The sequence below is a fragment of the Notothenia rossii genome (assembly GCF_949606895.1).
Source record: "Notothenia rossii genome assembly, chromosome: 1".
NCBI classification, from domain to species: Eukaryota; Metazoa; Chordata; class Actinopteri; order Perciformes; family Nototheniidae; genus Notothenia; species Notothenia rossii.
The window spans coordinates 72701795-72723870 of record NC_136912.1 but is presented as its reverse complement, the minus strand read 5'-3'; the positions used below and the strand labels follow the sequence as shown (position 1 = coordinate 72723870).

Below are 22076 nucleotides of genomic sequence, written 5' to 3'. Positions count from 1 at the left end.
TGTTCCAGGTACTAGAGAGGGCCAAAGCAGAGAGGAGGCTCCATTTTACATCAGCGGTCTTCTACCATCTAAGTGCCATAAAGATCCAACGAGCACTCAGATCCCATTGGGCTTTGGAGTCGGCCAAAAAACAAATCCATTTTGTCATCACAATACAGGTACAGACACAGAACCCGCAATGAATGACATTTTGAAAAACAATCTGTCACTTCTGATGAATTCAATGAATCGGTGAACATTTCTTACAATGATTTCCTTTTGTTTTCCTAGCGATGTGTGAAGGCGAGGCAGCAGAGGAGACGGTATCTTGAGGACAGGAGGAATGTGGTTGTAGCCCAGAGAGCAGTCAAGCGTTGGTTAGCTCGTCGCCACAAGTCGGCGTCTGTCATCCAGCAAGCCGCCAAAAAATTCCTCCTCCTTAGGCGCCAGAAGAGGGTTGAACAGGGCATTGTCAAAGCCCAGGTGATTCAACTAGTGGTTCATTTTCCACAAATTACTTCTGTAAATTAAATGATAGGCTCCCTGTATTTTGAGCAGGTCTTTCAATAAGAGAAAACGAGCGTTGAAACTTTTTTTGTGTGTTTATTATTCTTGTTCATATTGGCTTTGCTCTGCTTTTAACGGAAGGGTTGAAAGACAAAATTCCCTCCATCCTGTTGTTTTCTTCATTAGTGGACACAGTAGTCAATAACATGATTGACCCAAAGGCATACGACATTTTAACTTGATCTCATGAGGACAAAAAGGCTAAATCTTTTTAGGAAAATATAATGTAACGATGAAATCTTCTAATCGTCTTTCTCCTCTTCATCTCCCCTGAAGGCTCTCTGGAGAGGACAACGCTCCCGTCGACTGAATGACAATGCCAAGGTGGTGAAGTTGAGACAGCGCTTAAGCGAAGTCTCCGCCTGCGTCAGAGAGGAGGACAAATTGTGCAACAAGACGTCATCTGCCCTGGACTACCTCCTCCGATACAAACACTTCTCGTACATCCTTGAGGCTTTGAGAAACCTAGGTGAGGTTTGATCTATTTTCTGATAATGCATCCATGTGATGCGACCATAAAGATTCCTGCTAAAACCAAGCAGCTTTTAAAGCAAGATGACCTATTTGGGTAGTTAATGAAAGACAGCAGTGTTTATTCTCTTCCCATATCCAGATCTTTACTGTTTGGTGTGTTTTGTTCCGTGTGTGTGTGTGTGTGTGTGTGTGTGTGTGCGCGCGCAGAGACTGCAACCAGACTGTCCCCAGAGTGCTGTGAGCGGCTGGTGGAGAGCGGAGCCACAAACACCATCTTTACACTCGTCCGCTGCTGCAACAGGAGCGTCCCCTGCATGGACGTCATCACCTACTCCATCCAGATCTTCCTCAACCTCTCCAAGGTACAAACCGTGCTTGCTATGCTCATGAAATGTTGCCATAGAAAGATTATCTGGCTATCATGCTCTTGGTGTGAAAAAATAAGATAATGGAGAGAACAGTAATCTGTTAAACTGTACTTTAACATTCAAAGCTACACTTCTTCTATTGATAGGAAGGTAGGAACATATACAATATGTAGCTGAGTCTTTCCTATTTTGTCTTGATTATTGAATGGACAAAGAATTGGGCTTTCAAAGCCAAGTTGACACTTTGGCTTGAACTGTATGTTTTTGTTTTTTTGGTGACAAAATGCGTGATAAGATAATATTCCAACACAAATCTATTTAGCATGAGACTATCACAAAGAATTTGGAAGTTTTCAAATCCACGTTTGCCAGTGCCCTCTTGGCTCTTTGGAACTAGGTGTGAAAAAAGAAGGTTAAAACGTTTTTTTTAGGGGATTAAAATCTTAAGCCTAACTTTCATGAACTCGAAACACAGTGAGATAGAGTTAGCGAGTCAAACGAAGACACAGACAACATCCGTCTGTACAAAACTTTTATAGCAACGTGCCACAAGGTAGCCAATTGTTGAAGTAAAACAAACAAAAGTTCACAACATATAACTATGTATTGTGCTTAGTTCATGTTGCAGTACCTATAGTTCTACTGCACATGGTGCTGAAAAGCAGGTTATTATTTAAATGATCTGACAGGAGTTATGTTCACATGTTTAACGCTAGTGAGTAAAGCTTAGGATGACGGAGAGCGCAGCATTTCTTCAACAGAGCTCACTTCCCCACAGACTTACAGCTTGTCAGTTCCTTGTTTCATGTTGCAAAAAAATTATAAAATAAAATGTTAGGCTCAGTTTAATGCGCAACATTGTGGTAACTGCTTGAACATTCTGCAGTGTCTGCATTTTATTCATGAGGAACACATTAAGAAATAAATCTAACTTTAACATTTGTAGCGGTGTTTCCCCTACCATTATCTTGGAGGTGCGTTGCGCCCCGCCAACGGTTCCCCGTGCCCCCCCCCTGAAATTCAAGGTGTTTTTAAAAAATAAAATGTTTTTTTATATATAGAACCAAATTGCAACAAATCTATGTCTACTGTCACTTTTCACATTGAACATGTGCTCTTTTATTAAATAAACTAAACGCTTCATTTTAATTTGTGAATTTAGTGTTTTTGCCCCTAAGAAACACTGATGCATTAATCAATAACAATAATCCACAGCTCCTCTCTCTGCTCCAAAGCAGCACCCCCCCAAAGCAGTAAAGCTAGGGGAAACACTGTGTAGCACAGGGGTCGGCAACAGGCGGACCCCTGTCCGGATCCGGACCCAGACGACGACCTATACGGACCCGGACCTATAATGAATACATTAATAGGGGATTTCAATTTTGACGGGGCGAGTCTATTTTAACCGCTGCCGACAGGGGGCGAAAGAGACGAGTGAGCGAATACAGGGAGAGAAACACAGAAGAAGAGACGAGAGAGCAGCAGAGAGAAGCGGAGAGGAAAGTGAGTGAAGAGAATAATAACGATACAGGGAGAGAAGCGGAGAGGAGAGTGAACAGGCGTGTTAGCGGCAGACAGGGGGAGACACATTACACATGGCGCTCTCCAAGAAGAGGAAAGTGGACAGTGAGAACAGAGCTTTTAACCCTGAGTGGACTCATTCATGTTCATCCTGCCCACTGGGAGCACAGAACCAGTGTGTCTCATTTGTTCAGAGATCGTGGTGCTCATTACAAGTGCCAAAACGCCACTATGAGACAAAACACAAAGTGTTTGACCAAACATTGCCTCAAGTCAGAACTGAGGTCACAACAAATAAGCAGTCTCAGAGCCCAATATGATCAGTCCACCAGGATCAAAATTAAAACTGAATGTCGTTCCAGGGCAGGCTAACCGAGGCTAACCATTGAGCACCTGCATGTGTGTATGAGAATGGTCCTGACACCATTTCAGCCCAGATTTACAAACTCCTGGCAGGACAAGCTCGGGCTCAATTCTCACACTGAATTTAAAAAAAAGTGAGTGATGGACTGCAATATAAGAGGGAAAGAAAGAGAAACTTTAAAACTGTTCAAAGTTTATGATGTGTCAAGACTGATATTGTTCTATAATCAGCTGAAACTGTTAAGTCATGATGTGAAACGGTTAACAAAGAAAAAGGGAAACTCAAGCTGCTACTACACTTTATTTTATTTATCTAAAATTAAGTACTTTTAAGATGCACACATTTTCAAAAGCTATTTTATTTATTTTCTCTATTTTATTTTTAAATGCAGGAACATTACACATATCCACAGTATTTACTGTATATCTGGATAGTTAAATGTTAATTGACAATAAATATTTTGTTTATGAATTGTACTTTCTTTATTTGGCAGTCAGTTGTTGATTACATGCAGACGTTGATAAAGCTACAGGCTACTTCAATATATATCATACTAATTCATAAAGCAAGTTAGACATTTTGATGTTCCGGACCTTTGCATGGGGAGATTTTCTCTAACTGGACCTCGTTGAATTTTAGTTGAATACCCCTGGTGTAGCACATGGTTTTATGAAATATGTTTTCCAGTCATTTAAAACCTAGGGAGACCACTTGATTCACAGTAATCTATTACATGTCCTGAACTAAGTACATTTTTGAGAAAGACCCTTAGATGTATTACATACAAGTTAATAGTTTTTTTGTCAGATAATTGTGTGTTACAGGCTTAAATAAGTGTAGTTTACAAAATGTGGATTCAAATTGTTAGACTAGGAAATTCTGCTTTTTCAAAGTGAAACATTTTCCATTAATGGCTATACTTAAAAAAAAAAGAATACAAACAAATCTGAAGTTCAACAGTTGGTACAGCTCCACAATTAGATGTTTGTCCTCATGTGTAAATAGCAGTTTGGACTTTTAACCTTTTTTTTATATTGGAAGAAGAGGGAGGAAGGTGGGGTAATAAAAGGAATGCCAGTAAATTATACAATGGCTTCAAACCAACAGATGGTTTAATCAGAGCCTTCCAAAGGAATGATGAAGCAAAAGCATTCATGGTTTTAAAAAGTAAAATATGTAGTTTGTTTGATTCCCTGTGTTTTTCTTCCTTTCGTGGTATTCCTTCCATAGTACCACAAGACCACTGAGGCAGTGTATTCGGTGGAAAACTCTGTCGAGACTCTGCTGGACCTGCTGCAGAGATACCGTGAGAAAGCTGGAGATAAAGTGGCAGAAAAGGGCGGCAGTATCTTCACAAAGGCCTGCTTCCTTCTTGCTCTCCTCCTGCAAGACAAGTACCGCGTTGTGGTCCGTAGCTCCTCTGACATAAAAACTGTTGAAATATGTTATTATAGAATTTACACAACCAAATTCTAATCTGAAAGAAATTGCTATTGTAGTTTTGAAATAAATGTGAACTCTCTTATTTATAGGAGGTTATGAAGCTACCCAAAGTGTTGGATAGGATACGCAGTATCTACCGCCTCACCGCTCGCAAACACAAGATGGACGCTGAAAGAACTGTTACGAAACAGAAAATGAACGCATCAATCAACGGGAGCTTTTTCTTTCCAGCGACGCCTCGTAAATCCCGCCCTGTGCCAAAGTAAGTTTTTGATGTGTCTATGTACAGTAAAGTATTTGTCTGAGATTCACAGATTTCATGTGTTTTGCAGTGGTAACTGACATCCTGTTTGTTTTTCAGATTTGCACCGGATTGGGTTCTCAGAAAGGACAAGCTCAAAGACATTGTGGATCCTCTCAGGGCCATTCAGATGGTGGCAAACACACTCTCTATTGTGTTGTAAATACAAGCTTTTAAATCTTTATTTTATTGTGCTTCAGAAAATATAGTTTTTTGTATTGTATTTGAGTTTTTTTACTATTGCATTTCCATGATTTCCTTAAATATTAAAATGGATATGTTTCTTATACATGGGCCAGTTTCATCTATCTATCTAATGGGTTTTATACTGAAATGAGGCTGAACAGGTGGGTGTTTAAATGAAATTCAGGGTAACTTGCTCCCAGGTGGGAAGTTGTAGCCACCTAATGTAATTGTTAGCACTGTTAACAAAGCACTCTACAATGAGGTATGTTAAAGCATTGGTTGAATGAATTATATATACGATGATGTTCGTCATTGTATTAAGATTATTACATCTTTTATATAGCTTCCCTATCATTAGACCTACATGTCTCCATGTCAATGCAGAATTGTATAACCAGACATTTATGGCATTCTAATTTTAATTGGATGGTGGTTAAAGTCGATGTGGCCAGGGAAAATAAAGTTTGGGGCTCTGCTGGAACTGCTACCTCCGCGACCCGACCACGGATAAGCGGGAGAAGAAGGATGGATGGATGGTTAAAGTCTTAAATATGTTTATAAGCTTTCATGTCATATGAACCATTTTGTGTAAAACAATGCAGCATTAAATGACTAAATAGGATCTGAAATCTGCAGTTTTTAAATTGAAAATAAGCTCCCATATTATGGGAACTAATGACTTGAAATCAATTAAATATCATATGACTAAACTAAACATTGGATACATCTCTTTATCTTTTATATATGTTTAATGTTTTAATTTAATTGTATACTAATATCTTTGAAAAATAAGCTGTTTCTTTATTGAAAAGTCAAATTTCTTTGCAATAGCTTTAATTTCATGAGACCCATTGACTTCCAATCCATACCAGATTTTATTTCTCTGCTGGCTGAATTCTAATTGTTTCTTTTTACTCATGGCATGCTACAGACTGTATTTAGGAGGCAGAAAAGAGACAGAGAGATCATGTATGTTAACATTTATACAGTTGACAACATCAAAGAGGCGATGGAATCAGTTCATAACTCTGCATAATCCTTTTTTTACTTTGATCTACTGTTGACTAAAACTCTTGGCAAGTAGGCAGGACAATAACACCACTATTACACCTCTGACGTAATGATGCTGAACCAACAGGTATTCCTCTGGTACAACTAAACTCAATTATTTCATCATGAGTGAAATATGTACTGCCATTATATTTAAAGGTAATGTTATGTCGTCTATTGTCGTCCTCATTCACGGTACAGGGTTCTGCAAGAGACAATCAACATAGCATTTGGATAAGGGCAGGAATGACCGTAAAGCATACTGCATTCACAACTTTTGCCAATGTTGGGCAATAGTTGAGCGATTTAGAGGGCTAGTTGCTGAGCTAAAAATAATTGGAGAGCTGATTGCTTACATGCCAGCCAGCAGGCCCAGCACAAGTAATTCAAACTAACTCTCTGACCTTATTTCTATTTACTCTGTGCTGTGCCATTCACTCTCCCCTGGAATGATATAAATATACATAAATACTTACAAAAATATAGCCCTCTGTTAGCTTGGGAGCTTAGCTTGGTTGCTAATGTGACAATAAGCTGACAGTTTATTTGAGAACACATTGCCTCTTGGCACCCAACTGTTTACAAACCATTCCTCTTTTGTTGAACAGTTTAAACTCTGGCAGAGGAGGTTAAATAAAAGGGCCACACAGCTCAAATGCTAAAACAGCTTTCCATATTTCGTACTCTGTTATTGCCATGAACGTAGGTCAGGCACAAATGAGGTGTTGCATAAATGGATTTCATCCATTAGGTTTCCAATCAAATTACAACGACTAACCATTTAAAAATGAAGGTTGATTTTCACTTTTTAATATTGCACATGTTATTTAAAGAAGAACCTGTAACTTACGGATGCATCTCAAGTGTCCAGTCCATACACCATTGACGCAGGTTTTGTAAGGCTCTCCCTCCATGGTGTAGTATGCCTGGCACATGTATTCAACCATTTCATTATGGCTGTTATTACTTTTCCTGGCGTACTTGAGGTCTCCATCGGCAATGATTGGCGCTGTGCCACAACCTAGAACTTCTAAAAAGTATATCATACAGTTCAGGTACTGGATTGTGATTGTAGAAGTGACAACCATTCTCAAACGAAAACATACATATACTCTATATTTGTATGTACTGTAGACTAAAAGATAAGCACAGGAATTAAAATATATATAATGATATGTAGTTTTAGTGGGGATGATCCCTTTTTATTTTGGCCTAATACCAATATGTGAGCCTTGAGTGTGAGAGGCGGCATGTGTTTAAAAGAGTATTCATAGTGTTGAGTCATGTGACCAGAGCAGAAACCCTGGCAACCCCATAGAGCTACAGCAAAGGTGTAAGCAAAAGGCTGGTTGTATCTATTTTATAACTTCACAAAGCTCCCTGCAAAAATGCTGATTTACTGATAGTGTGCATCAAGGGATCAAATTGAGTGTCCTTAAGTACTTTTGACAGAGTGGCAGACCAAAGCCCTCACTGACATTGTGGGAATGCGTCAGAAGTCTTACAATGTGCTATTATGAGTACTTTGCATAACTCTGTTTATATTACGTTCACAACATATTTATTGTTGAGTTCTTATATAACATATAGGAGACACGCTTGTGTTGCTGGACATGATGCCTGAGACATTCTAGTTTTAAATATAAACATTTAAATGTTTAATACAAATCCATGTGATACTGCAACTTTTGAACATGCTGTCGACGAAAAACAAGGAAATAAGTGATATTGAGATGGCGTGACTTGATAAATATCTAATGTTAGCATGCTAAACTAAGACAGTTGACGTGATACCTTTACCAGGGCGGCCAACATTTGAGTTCAGCTTGGAGTGAGATTTTTTTTGGTGAACCGAAAAAATAAACGTTCATGTGTTACAAATGTATTGAACATGTACGGGTTTCCCATTAATGTACCGGGCGCTACAGTGGAATACGCACATACACAGTGTACCCGCGACTCTTACAATGAAGGCTCGATAATCAGCTCACAGCATATAAAATGACATGTATTGGTGTAGCAGAGGTAAAGTGCTATTTTACAAAAATATTGAAGTTAAATGCATCAACCTGGTGCATTTTGAGAGCAAAAGGAATTTATGGATACATCTCTCAACACCCATATGAAACAGAACTGTAAACAGATTTTCTTTTTCTTTATGGATATTTTACAAATCACTCGCCTTTTTAACTGTATTCTTGTTTTACTGTCATATAGTATTGCATAACTGTTTTCATTTACTCTCATAAATGGTGACCAAAACGTTTGAGACCCACTGAGATAACTAGACTAAAGTTAACCTAAACAGAGAGTCCCTTACTTCAGTGAGCTGTAGTTATCTCTCTCAGTCTGACAGGACAGAGGTCTCCCTCTCCTTGTTTTAGAAACAGCTTTTAATATCCGTTAGCGCAGTTAGCTAACCAGATGCTAACAACAACAATGCAAATTGTGAGTTTGGTAGAAATATACTGTATAATAGTAAAGTTATTTAAGATGATGCCATATTTATTGAACATTTTACATTATAAATATTCCCCAAAATTATTCAAAAGCATATTCTTCCAAACTCCTTGCTGTAGTATGACACACAGGAGACTATTTATGTGTGTAGTGAGTTTGGTAGTAATAAGATGTAGTGATTGAATATTATTGTATTCTCTTTTTTCGGAGTTGCACTTTGCAGACGGCCCCTGAGCACTCGTTTCTTCTCCGGCTGCGGATAGAGACCAATGTAATGTGTCCAGCTCGGAGGACGGCGCGTATTGGCTTTTTTGATCAAAATTTGATTGTAGTTCTTTGTCAACCTTACCACTGTACTTAGGAGACGTCATTTGTGTCTGAATAACGTTTTGTTCATGAGTTATTGATCCGTGAAATCAGAATCTCCCAATATTGTTCCAACTTTACTGAACTAAGCCAGAAGACCGTCTCATTTCGTAGACCGCTCGGTTTGCTGTTCCTTCACTTTATTTTTATATTTATATACATTTATTTTGGACGGAAACTTAGCGTGAGGAAAGGCAAGTGTGGCGTGAGTGCGTGAGATATGGGTTTATTGCGTGACTCACGCTCAATGCGTGAATGTTGGCAGCCCTGGCCTTTACAGCATGCTAGCATTGCAATGATCAGGATGATAACAAGATAGCATTGTCATTTAAATGAAAGCCAAAGCAAGGCTTTAGAGTGCAGTAAATCAAGAGAGGAGCTTCATTTATCCTTTTCAAGTAAACAGGCATGTGTTGAGGGGAGAGAAAAAGCATGAAGTAAAAATTGTTCAACAGTACACATTTTGAAACTGATGAAACTGGGTCATCGAAGTAGTTATGCAATTTTTTAGCTGTTAAGAGAACACGCTAAGACCATGCTAATTAAACACCCAAAACCAATAACTCTATCATTTTCCTGCTGTATTTGTTGTATGATTTGTTGTTTGACTTTACCTGAACAGCTCTGAATCCCATTCCAACCATTTTCTTCACAGGTAATAGTAACAATTATTTCAAGGTTGTTCTTGCATGCATATCGGATGCGATCATTTTGCCTGTAACTTTCCCTTACAACGCCGATAAAGTTTGTATCGTCGATGTGAGGTTTGCAATGAATATTTGAAGTTATTCACACATCCTCCAGCTATTCAGATTACATTAAAACACAATCAAACCAACCCTTTCATAAATAATGCAAGTCTTCAAGAAAAAAGAAAAGAAAATGCCTTTGTTGATCCCCAAAGTCAGTTGTTGAGGCAAAACAAAGAAAGATAGGGACAGCTCAAATAAATAGACATTAATGAAACTGCAATATGAATAGAAGTAAAAATAGAAACGATATAATAGAGTTTAAAGACAAGGTACCTCCCCTTTTACTCTTTAAGTGATCAATTTCTTGATAATCTACTGAACAGCAAGCCTGTTACAAATAAATCAAGTTCTTAATGTGTGTTTTAAGTATTCAAAAAATACGTTTTTACCTCTACATTGTAAATATCCGCTCCAACCGTTATCCCCACAGGTTACAGTGAATCGTCCCTCGTAACCGTTGTTACAAATAAACTCGACCTGGTCCTCGTATCTGTATTCTTCCAGGTCGATTCCGACCACGTCTGCATTCGGGTAACCCGGCTGAGGGCATGTTTTCACTGAAAAAAACCCCGATATATTTGAAAAGATTGGACATACTATAAACATGTGCAAAACCTCGGCTCAAATCTCCAAAACTCTAAAGACATTTTCAGCTCTGAACCCAATTTACAATTCAATTCAATACACTCAAACAGTTCTCTAAGTAAGACACAGACATCTGACATATTAACTTGTTTGCCATTTTCAAAACACTGCCATTAAAAATGCTACACACATGAAGCAGTTAACAAATACACATGCCAAATGACCATAGACACCAACCTGCTTTATTGTTGACTCATCAATCGGGATGTAAGCACTAGACAAAGGCTTCATGTAAGAGCTTTTTACAACAATGGATATATGGACATAGCAGCAAGAGGAAGAGGGAGGATAAGAGTGAGAGGGAGGATGAATTCAAGTCAATTGAAAAGTTATTTGCAGCCTAACAGTGGAAGCTCTATGACCGTCATGCCTACTGTATAGATGCATGCTTCTTCTGCATGTTGATGACGTGCTGTGGCCAGACCCAGCTAGGTGGTACAATGCAGCTTAAGTGTTTTTCTTTCCTCTCTCTAAGTTTTCTTTTCCATTTACTGTATCAGATTGAGAGCATGTTTTTTGTTCACACAACGGTGACTGTATTTGCTGAGCATTCATGTTTCGCAGATTAGTTGAGGATACAAATATTGTTTTAACAGAATATTTGTGTTTCTGCACATATCGCTGTCCTGCAGAACTATCTACATACAGAACAAAGTCCATAAGAAATGTGTGTGCTTTTGATGGAACACCAGAGTTTGAAGTTGGTTGGAAAAAGTGTCTCCTATTTGAAATGAAGTGTGTGCCATTTGGTGCACACTTCAAGTATTTATCCTCCAGAGACCCACCCATTCATTTTTGTCCTCTGTGGAGCACATTGGGTTTTGGTCCATTACTTTGAGGTTATACATGCCACGGCATTAAGTCCAATTGTACTCCACAGAGGACACCCTGGGCTTTTCAAACATATGACATTTGTGGGGGTTATGCTTTGAAAAAGATAATTTCATTGTGTTTCGAAAATGGCGTCCATCAACACCATTTAAAGAAAGAGAAATGGTAAGTTTGTAATTTTGTAATTACCAGTGTTGTGAGTTCAATATTTTAATTAATTATAGTAAGGGAACATCTTAGGAGTTAGTGTAGTGAGTTTTCAGAGCAGTGTAATACTTATTTGACCTAAAACTAAATGTTTTTAGGAATGTCCTCTGAGGAGGACATGGGGATTTGCTAACTTTTTATTTCCCCCATTTTACACAACACAACTGGAATCCACTATGGGCCAAAACTAACACTTAGGTTTCTGTAGGGTTCGTGGCAGACGGATGCAGTGGGAAAACATACATCAAGTGCCTCAAGTGTCAAGTTCTTAATGTGTGTTTTAAGCATAACAAAAAGGAAAACGTTTTTACCTCTACATTGTAAATATCTGCTCCAACCGTTGTCCCCACAGGTTACAGTGAATCGTCCCTCGTAACCGTTGTTACAAATAAACTCGACCTGGTCCTCGTATCCGTATTCTTCCAGGTCGATTCCGACTATGTCTGCATTCGGGTAACCCGGCTGAGGGCATGTTTTCACTGAAAAAAAACCCGATATATTTGAAAAGATTTGACATACTATAAACATGTGCAAAACCTCGGCTCAAATCTCCAAAACTCTAAAGACATTTTCAGCTCTGAACCCAATTTACAATTCAATTCAATACACTCAAACGGTTCTCTAAGTAAGACACAGACATCTGACATATTAACTTGTTTGCCATTTTCAAAACACTGCCATTAAAAATGCTACACACATGAAGCAGTTAACAAATACACATGCCAAATGACCATAGACACCAACCTGCTTTATTGTTGACTCATCAATCGGGATGTAAGCACTAGACAAAGGCTTCATGTAAGAGCTTTTTACAACAATGGATATATGGACATAGCAGCAAGAGGAAGAGGGAGGATAAGAGTGAGAGGGAGGATGAATTCAAGTCAATTGAAAAGTTATTTGCAGCCTAACAGTGGAAGCTCTATGACCGTCATGCCTACTGTATAGATGCATGCTTCTTCTGCATGTTGATGACGTGCTGTGGCCAGACCCAGCTAGGTGGTACAATGCAGCTTAAGTGTTTTTCTTTCCTCTCTCTAAGTTTTCTTTTCCATTTACTGTATCAGATTGAGAGCATGTTTTTTGTTCACACAACGGTGACTGTATTTGCTGAGCATTCATGTTTCGCAGATTAGTTGAGGATACAAATATTGTTTTAACAGAATATTTGTGTTTCTGCACATATCGCTGTCCTGCAGAACTATCTACATACAGAACAAAGTCCATAAGAAATGTGTGTGCTTTTGATGGAACACCAGAGTTTGAAGTTGGTTGGAAAAAGTGTCTCCTATTTGAAATGAAGTGTGTGCCATTTGGTGCACACTTCAAGTATTTATCCTCCAGAGACCCACCCATTCATTTTTGTCCTCTGTGGAGCACATTGGGTTTTGGTGCATTACTTTGAGGTTATACATGCCACGGCATTAAGTCCAATTGTACTCCACAGAGGACACCCTGGGCTTTTCAAACATATGACATTTGTGGGGGTTATGCTTTGAAAAAGATAATTTCATTGTGTTTCGAAAATGGCGTCCATCAACACCATTTAAAGAAAGAGAAATGGTAAGTTTGTAATTTTGTAATTACCAGTGTTGTGAGTTCAATATTTTAATTAATTATAGTAAGGGAACATCTTAGGAGTTAGTGTAGTGAGTTTTCAGAGCAGTGTAATACTTATTTGACCTAAAACTAAATGTTTTTAGGAATGTCCTCTGAGGAGGACATGGGGATTTGCTAACTTTTTATTTCCCCCATTTTACACAACACAACTGGAATCCACTATGGGCCAAAACTAACACTTAGGTTTCTGTAGGGTTCGTGGCAGACGGATGCAGTGGGAAAACATACATCAAGTGCCTCAAGTGTCAAGTTCTTAATGTGTGTTTTAAGCATAACAAAAAGGAAAACGTTTTTACCTCTACATTGTAAATATCTGCTCCAACCGTTGTCCCCACAGGTTACAGTGAATCGTCCCTCGTAACCGTTGTTACAAATAAACTCGACCTGGTCCTCGTATCCGTATTCTTCCAGGTCGATTCCGACTATGTCTGCATTCGGGTAACCCGGCTGAGGGCATGTTTTCACTGAAAAAAAACCCGATATATTTGAAAAGATTTGACATACTATAAACATGTGCAAAACCTCGGCTCAAATCTCCAAAACTCTAAAGACATTTTCAGCTCTGAACCCAATTTACAATTCAATTCAATACACTCAAACGGTTCTCTAAGTAAGACACAGACATCTGACATATTAACTTGTTTGCCATTTTCAAAACACTGCCATTAAAAATGCTACACACATGAAGCAGTTAACAAATACACATGCCAAATGACCATAGACACCAACCTGCTTTATTGTTGACTCATCAATCGGGATGTAAGCACTAGACAAAGGCTTCATGTAAGATCTTTTTACAACAATGGATATATGGACATAGCAGCAAGAGGAAGAGGGAGGATAAGAGTGAGAGGGAGGATGAATTCAAGTCAATTGAAAAGTTATTTGCAGCCTAACAGTGGAAGCTCTATGACCGTCATGCCTACTGTATAGATGCATGCTTCTTCTGCATGTTGATGACGTGCTGTGGCCAGACCCAGCTAGGTGGTACAATGCAGCTTAAGTGTTTTTCTTTCCTCTCTCTAAGTTTTCTTTTCCATTTACTGTATCAGATTGAGAGCATGTTTTTTGTTCACACAACGGTGACTGTATTTGCTGAGCATTCATGTTTCGCAGATTAGTCGAGGTTACAAATAAAAATGTTTACTTTCAACAAAATATTTGTGTTTCTGCACATATTTCTGTCCTGCAGAACTATCTACATACAGAACAAAGTTCATAAGAAATTAGTGTGCTTTTGATTGAACACTACAGTCTGAAGCTGGTTAGAAAAAGTGTCTCATATTATAAAGTTAGTGTGTGCAATTTGGTGCAAAGGTTAGGTTTTGATAAGTGTTTATGTAGTTTTGAGTATAGCTAGTAATCCTGCAGGATATATGAGGTGTTTGCACTTTGGGTGTGTGGTTTTGTGAATTTTATTAAGTGTTTTGAGAAAAAAAGCCATGATTTCAAAAGCATGCGAAAAAATAAGTAAATTCCTGACTGTTCCTGTGCTTAGCTGCACTTAGTTCATGGGACTCTTTTTTTTAAATGTAGCCTTTACAGTAAACTACAGTATATAGTAAAAACTCCCCCCCCCCCCCATGGCCAAATATGGAAACAAAATAACAGATATCTTATAAACATAAGGTTTACTTCACAATACCTTGACAAAGTGGATTTGGGTGCCATCCATCTTGGGTGCATGTGGCCCTGTCGTCCCTGTCATCTATCCTCCTGTAGCCTGTCTCACAACGGTAACGTGTCGTCTCACCCGATTTGACTGTTTGCGGCCAACGACTGCGCCAAGACACATGTGGGACTCCTTGTTTGCTGCACGTAACCTCTAGAATAAGAACATGTTTTGTAAATCTCAAGTAATCGAGTTTTTGAAATATAAACAAATAAAACAGCATTCACAGCAGTATCATACCTTGGCATACAGGTCTGATAGTCCACTCTCCATCCTCTTTGCATGTAGTTACTACTGAGACCGGTTGATGACTAAAAATCCAGTGCTTTTCTCCACAATTTACTGTCACTTGGTCACCAGGTTGGAACGTGCTTCTATAAGCAGGTTCAAAGCTGGTTCCTTTCAGCGCTGGCAGTTGTAGTTTACATGCTATTACTGTATTTGTTGGAAAATAAACATATTATCCATCAGAACTTATATTTATTGGGAAGTGTCACCAGACACTGCATTACTCAGTTTTTACTTACGTTCACACAGAGGCGTGGGGCTCCATTCTGCTCTTACTCCTTGCTTTGTGCATTTTGAAGATCTGGCTCCAACGCGTGTAAATAAGTGATCACACTGAAACTCCAGGAATTGATGTTCTTTGTACTCTTGGATTTGTCCAAGCACTTCACCATTTGCAATCTCAGGTGCTGTACATATTATCTCTGTTGAATAATACACAAGCAAGAATAAAGATTTCTGAAAGGTCACCTATTATGCAAAATCCACTTTTTCATGCATCTTATACATAAACATGTGTCCCCTCTGTGTAAAGAGATTCTGAAAGTTTCAGGAAAAAATATTTGCTCACTTTTTGTCCTGATCCATTGTCACCAAGTGTCACCAGTACACTGTATTACTCCGTTTTTACTTACGTTCACACAGAGGTGTGGGGCTCCCAACAAACATAACCCCAAAAACATTTAAATGTAGCGTTTTTAAAAATAATTTAGGGAATGAAACAGAAATAAACAGAATGAACATTTCCCTTGAATTTTCAGTTAAACTGTAAATAATAATAGTTAAAAAAAAGTGAAACAAACCATTTAGAAATGAATACTAGTCTCCAATAAAGAAAAATAAGATCACCCTTTAATGAGCAACAATTCAGTTTTTGGGTGCTGAACACATTATCTTTGTTGCATAATACACATAGCAAGAATACGAATGTATTTAGGAAAAGGCTAATTAAAAAACCGTCGTGTGGATGCAGCCTGTAACAATGGGGTGTGGGAGGGCATCTATAACATCTGTTGCTGTTTTTTAACTGCAGGTTCATACTGTAGCTGGTTCCTTCCAGTGATTGCAGATGTAGTTTACATTTTATTGTTGCACTGTCCGTCACAGAACAAGTTTTCAGTGGTTTGTCTGATATAACAAGTCAATCGAGTTACTCAGTTCACACATAGGTTCACATTAAGTCCTGGATATGGTTTTATTCATATATATAATTCCCCCTCTTGCTTACCTTCCTGTTGTAAAGATGTATCCATTTTAAGGCACAGTGTAAAGAACCCAAGAAAGTAAAAATATGTCATTGTGATGATCCAGGAATAGCTGTACTTCTGTAATTACTTAAATCGAGTCTTTCTACACACTGGAAAGTACAAACAATTGAATGAAACTGTCTCAGGAACACGAGTACCTCCCCCTTAGAACACACACACACACACACACACACACACACACACACACACACACACACACACACACACACACACACACACACACACACACACACACACACACACACACACACACACACACACACACACACACACACACACGCACACACACACACACACACACACACACACACACACACACACACACACACACACACACACTCCCTATATATATGTTATTTGTATTATAAAACAACCCTGATATGGAAATAGTTTTTTTTTTCTTCATTTAATACATTTCAGCATGCAAAGTTTGCAAACAATGATTTACGTGCAGGTTGTATGAGTAAGTATAACAAATAAAATATTTTAAAAAGTTTGTTCTCTTTCAGTTATTTAAAGAAGTCTACGAATTTGAGGACGACAGTCTGACCAGGGTTTAGAATAACTTGTCCTCCCCTTTTACCTTCTACAGGCTTATACGGTAATGATGTCTCTCTAAGAGGTCCCAACAAAGACCCATATCCCTCCAGCTCTCATAAATGTACACTGGCTTCCTGTGTGTGGAATAATATATTTCAAAGTGACAACTTTTGGTGTATAAAGCACTGAATTGTGCAGATTACAGTAGCATGAACTGTTCTACAAATATTGTCAATCCCTTTCCTCTGGTTTATCATTAACATGTTTGTCCAGCAAGCTCATGTCACTTCCAGTTAGCTCAATCGTTTACTGGCAGAGAGCAGGGTCATCACACCTTCAAAACATTGAACCCATCTCAATGTACCAAAGGGTATTCATTTGACAGAGAGGAGCAGTGGTGTACAGTTGCTAAGTAGATTTACTAAAGTACTGTACTTTAGTACAATTTTGAGGTATCTCTGCTTTACTTGAGTATTTCAATGTGTTGCTACTTTTTACATCCACTGCACTACAATTCAGAGGTATATTGTATACTTTGACTCAACTACATTTTTTAATACCTTCAGTTACTTTGCTGATATGGATTAATGCTGTGAAATATAATTCACACTTAAATCAGACTTTAGTTACACCTGGAGTACATTCACAAGCTACCCTGCAGTATACACAAATAATTAAAACTAGCTGCACCTTCACCAGCTTTGATAAACACTTTAATACATCAATAATTATAGTCAAATCATATAATATATATTATTCTGAAAAGGGCCAGTTTGCATAATAAGTACTTTTGTGCTTTTACTTGAGTAACATTTTGAATGCAGGACTTTAACTTGTAACATAGTATTCCTAAACTCTGGTACTTCTACTTTTACTCAAGCACAAGATCTGAGTACTTCCCCCCACATCTGCACAGGGGGCATTTGAAATAAAAAAAAACTGGTTGCAAGCAAGGTACATACTTTGAAATACTTATAATACTATAAGGTATTGTCATCATCTACTCAATGACATTCTTAGAGTTGGAAAATAAAGATGTAATAAGGAGTATTTACATATTTTCTCATAATACATATACAGTAAGGAAGGAAACAGACTGAACGTATATTTTTTTATATATGCTCAAATTTTGTACTTTTATTTAACATTGAAATGGTATTCAGCCAATTCACTGGCAGGTGGGCAGGAGCATCACACCATCAACACATCTCATGTTGAATGTTCAATGTGCCGACAGGTCTTCCTCCTTCTTCTGATTTTGAAGTGTACTTCTTGAAGCTCCTTACCAGGACCTTGATGTGTTACAGGCAGCAAGCCTAGTTTTTAATGAACATTACTCTTACTTTCAAAATGAACAAATCCAACTATAAAATATTTATTTGTCTATTTGTTGGCAAATCTACTCCGGTAGATAGAAAATAGTTCCCATATGAAACTGCTCACAACCATGACTGCGGATTATTTTGATTTCCGGAAAGAAACACAGCTTTTAAATTCTACATCTAAAACAAAAATTGTCTTTATGTTTAAGGAAAATCATTATTAGGAAACTTGGCCCAGTTCGGTCATTTATTGTGCTTTATTAATATTTTGGATATCATCTTTTTCCTCTTCATGGAAGATAAAGAGTTCATCTCAAAAATAGAGGCAGAAATCTGACCAAGTCAACATATTTGTTTAATTAGAATGACCACACAGAGCACTGGGTTACAAACACTTGATTAGGAAAGAACTGGTCTAACTCTTTACTTTGCTTAATTATGTACATGTTTGTCCAGCTAGTTCATGGTCATCACATCCAGTTGACTAAAAAGCTTTAGAGGCAAGTAGGAAGGAGGATCACACCATCATTGCATTTCTGACGCATGTCCACTGCGCCGTCATGTCTTCCACTGGTACACATGAATGCGATTATATCATCATGTTCTGAATACAATTTATTCTTCTCAATATGTCTGAAGTCAATATTATTTGTAGTCATGTCTTGGCTATTCACAGTGCAGGGTTCTGCAAGAGAAAATGGATACACAGCATATTGTTAATACTTAAAAGTCATTCAGAGGGGCGGGCATATTGTTAATGGCAAAGGACTATAACGCCAAATTCATACGTACTACAAATATATTTAGGGCTTGAAAACTATAATCCAAAATCAGTATCGTGTTCTGTTTCAATACAACATTCAAAGCCTTACTAGCTAGAATACTTGTAAACAGACAGGAAGTTATATTGCCTTATACCAAAAACCTCACAGAATAAAAAAAATGTAAATGAAATTATAACTTACTGAGGCATCTCATCTGTCCAATCCATTCACCATTGGTGCAGGTTTTGTGAGGATCACCCTGCATTCTGTAGTAATTCGGACAGATGTATTTAACCCTGGCTCCGTGCCTGTATCTGTGTCCAACAGTTCCCTCAATGTCTCCATCTTCAAGGGGTGTTGGTTTTCCACAACCCGAAGAAGCTAAAAGCATTTGGGTAATGACAAAGAGAGTATTGGCATAAGCAGGTTGCAATTATTACATGATCTCTTACATGTAATGTTAAGTTGCACAACAATAAAGAAGGAGTGAGAGCACAGAGTAAGAATCTAAATAAAATGAATAAGAGGGTATTGCAGTATCCTGTCATGGATGCATGGACTGCCCTTAGCCCAAAATGCAATCATTTATCTTTAAACATTTGTTGACATTTTTCTCTTGGCATGAAAAGCTGACTCTCTTGTTAGCACAAGTCACAAGGTGAACTGGTACAGGACACAGGGAGACGAGGACTATATATACAAGAGGTAATGGGACACAGGTGGCAACAATCAAGGGAGGGGCTGACAATCACATGCAGACACACAAGGGCAGGAGAGCTCTGAAACGAGATGGAAAGGTAAGTACCAACATTAAACAGGAAGTGCTATGACAGGACTAGACAGATGAACAAAGAGACTTGACAAAACATGAAGCAAATAACATGAACCTGAGTAACTACCTTAATATGAATTGAATGACGGGATGTTACAAAAACGTTACTTTATGACGGCACATTTATTTTTGTTTGAGGTAAAACAGATGCTTTTCCACCTTTCGATGTTTAATTACTGTAATATATGTTTCTGTACAATCATTATACTATTCACGAAGCAACAAAATCAAGCAACATCTAATTATGCAAAAATGCTAAAAGAAAGTCAAAGATGTAAAGGGAATGTTAACTTACTGAGGCATGTCATCTGTCCAATCCATTCACCATTGGTGCAGGTTTTGTAGGGCTCTCCCTCCATGATGTAGTGATTCTGACAGATGTATTTAACCCTGTCTCCGTTCCTGTACTGGTATAGCACCTCAATGTCTCCATCTTCAAGGGGTGTTGGTTTTCCACAACCAGAAGAAGCTAAAAGCATTTGGGTAATGACAAAGAGAGTATTGGCATAAGCAGGTTGCAATTATTACATGATCTCTTACATGTACTGTTAAGTTGCACACACATAAACAAGGCTTGAGAGCACAGAGAAATAATTGAAATAGAATGAATAAGAGGATAATGCAGTATCCTGTCATGGATGCATGGACTTCCCTCAGCCCAAAATGCAATCATTTTTGACATATCTTTTAAAAGAATGTCACATTTAGTCAGTCTTTTCCCCCCATTCAAAGTATCTCTTTTAAAAGGCAATATTTAAGATAGGCTTTATTTACCTACACATACAGTACTTTGGACTGAACGCATCTCTGACAAGTTCAAATCTAATATAACGTATGACACACATTTTTCTCCGTTTATCTACGAGTCAAATCTACGAAGACGAGGATTTCTGATATGGATTTTGTTAAACAACAGAATAGTAATAGTCTCATTTGTAGAAATATAATTTCAAAACAATGATTACAACCCCTACACACATGCATTATTTCCCCTGTAACTTATAAAAGGACTCATATTCACCGTTCTGTGATGAGGAAACTTCCACATTCCCCCACAGTTGGAAAAGCAGAAGGATTACAGACAGCAGCATGTTCCTCTGAGTAATATTGTCTGAGAGCAGAATTCCTGTGTGTTTGAGTCCTCAGGGAGCGCTGAGGTTAAGCATGGACTGCCCAGTGGGATTGCACATTGCATCTCGCACTGCAACACAACACAGCCTTTGCAATACACCACATTCCAAAGGTGCTCAGACATCATCCTTTGTACATACAGGCCACTATTTGCATATTGTTATAAATGATCTATTGTATCTTGTTTAGTTCACAAAAACATATTTTTAGAGTTATTCTATGCTCTTTTTTTTTGTTTCATGTCAATCTTGACCTTTATCAGAATTTTGAAGGTAAGCCTGGGGAATTTTCTATATATATGTATATTTATATACATATATATATATATTTGTTTTTTACAGATATGGTAGAAAAGGAAACAAAATAAAATAATGAAATTGCCAAAAATAGTTTGTCTTATATATGTTTTAATTAGTTTTAAGACATTTCTGATTTTGAAGTTTCAGGTTCCATATCTTCTCTTTTTTATGATGCTTATGTTGTATATCTTAAATCTTCTTATACTACAGAAATGATGTCAGAATGACATTCACAACTTATAACATTATATAACAGTGTGTATGATCAGTATATATTAACAGTATATACTCACTGTATACCAGTACACATGTATAGTATATACAAGTATAAATGTGCAGTATATAACAGTAGATTACGTGTATTGTGAAGACATGGCTTCAGTTCGGGTTTAATATGATCATAATGGTAACGTGTACCTCCAGCAGGTAAAGTGTACTTCTCGAAACTCCTTACCAGGACCATGATGTGTTAAATGCAGCAAGCCTAGTTTTTAATGGACATTACTCTTACTTTCAAAATTAACAAATCCAACTATAAAATATTTATTTGTCTATTTGTTGGCAAATGTAGCTCGATAGATAGAAAATAGTTCCTACATGAAACTGCTCACAACCATGACTGCGGATTATTTTGATTTTCCGGAAAGAAACACTGCTTTTAAATTCTACATCCAAAAGGTATCTATTTGAGGCTATGAGCAACACAAGCCGAGTGCATCTAGTGCCATTATATTCAAGAAGAAGCAGACATCTCCACGGCACACCAAAACAATACAGACTGATAAAGTGCATTACAGGAGCAAAGAGAAATATGTATTTCTGTTTTCTG

At 37.9% G+C, this 22076-nt stretch overlaps 3 protein-coding genes across 3 annotated transcripts in view; 1 reads left to right on the top strand and 2 right to left on the bottom strand.

The window, feature by feature from the left end:
* aspm (assembly factor for spindle microtubules) overlaps nt 1-5304 on the top strand; it is a 35479-nt gene extending 30175 nt beyond the window's left edge. The window contains exons 20-26 of the mRNA XM_079667982.1: nt 9-158; nt 271-462; nt 823-1015; nt 1228-1382; nt 4504-4680; nt 4806-4978; nt 5078-5304. Coding sequence (XP_079524108.1) covers nt 9-158; nt 271-462; nt 823-1015; nt 1228-1382; nt 4504-4680; nt 4806-4978; nt 5078-5180 — 1143 coding nt within the window. The 3' untranslated portion in view covers nt 5181-5304. The remainder of the gene's footprint in view (nt 1-8; nt 159-270; nt 463-822; nt 1016-1227; nt 1383-4503; nt 4681-4805; nt 4979-5077) is intronic.
* Nucleotides 5305-6168: 864 nt separating this feature from the next.
* Nucleotides 6169-16478, bottom strand: LOC307031164 (complement factor H-related protein 3-like). Its single transcript, XM_079667995.1, has 9 exons — nt 16320-16478; nt 15334-15516; nt 15047-15241; nt 14780-14959; nt 13431-13598; nt 11826-11993; nt 10221-10388; nt 7104-7283; nt 6169-6458 (listed from the first exon to the last, which is right to left on the bottom strand). The coding sequence occupies exons 1-9, from the start codon at nt 16387-16389 to the stop codon at nt 6268-6270; spliced, it is 1503 nt and encodes a 500-aa protein (XP_079524121.1). The 5' UTR covers nt 16390-16478; the 3' UTR covers nt 6169-6267.
* Nucleotides 16479-18558: 2080 nt separating this feature from the next.
* cfhl5 (complement factor H like 5) lies at nt 18559-21026 on the bottom strand. Its single transcript, XM_079668020.1, has 4 exons — nt 20839-21026; nt 20113-20286; nt 19187-19366; nt 18559-18906 (listed from the first exon to the last, which is right to left on the bottom strand). Exons 1-4 carry the CDS (start codon nt 20906-20908, stop codon nt 18716-18718), a joined length of 615 nt encoding a protein of 204 aa, XP_079524146.1. The 5' UTR covers nt 20909-21026; the 3' UTR covers nt 18559-18715.
* Nucleotides 21027-22076: the final 1050 nt, after the last annotated feature.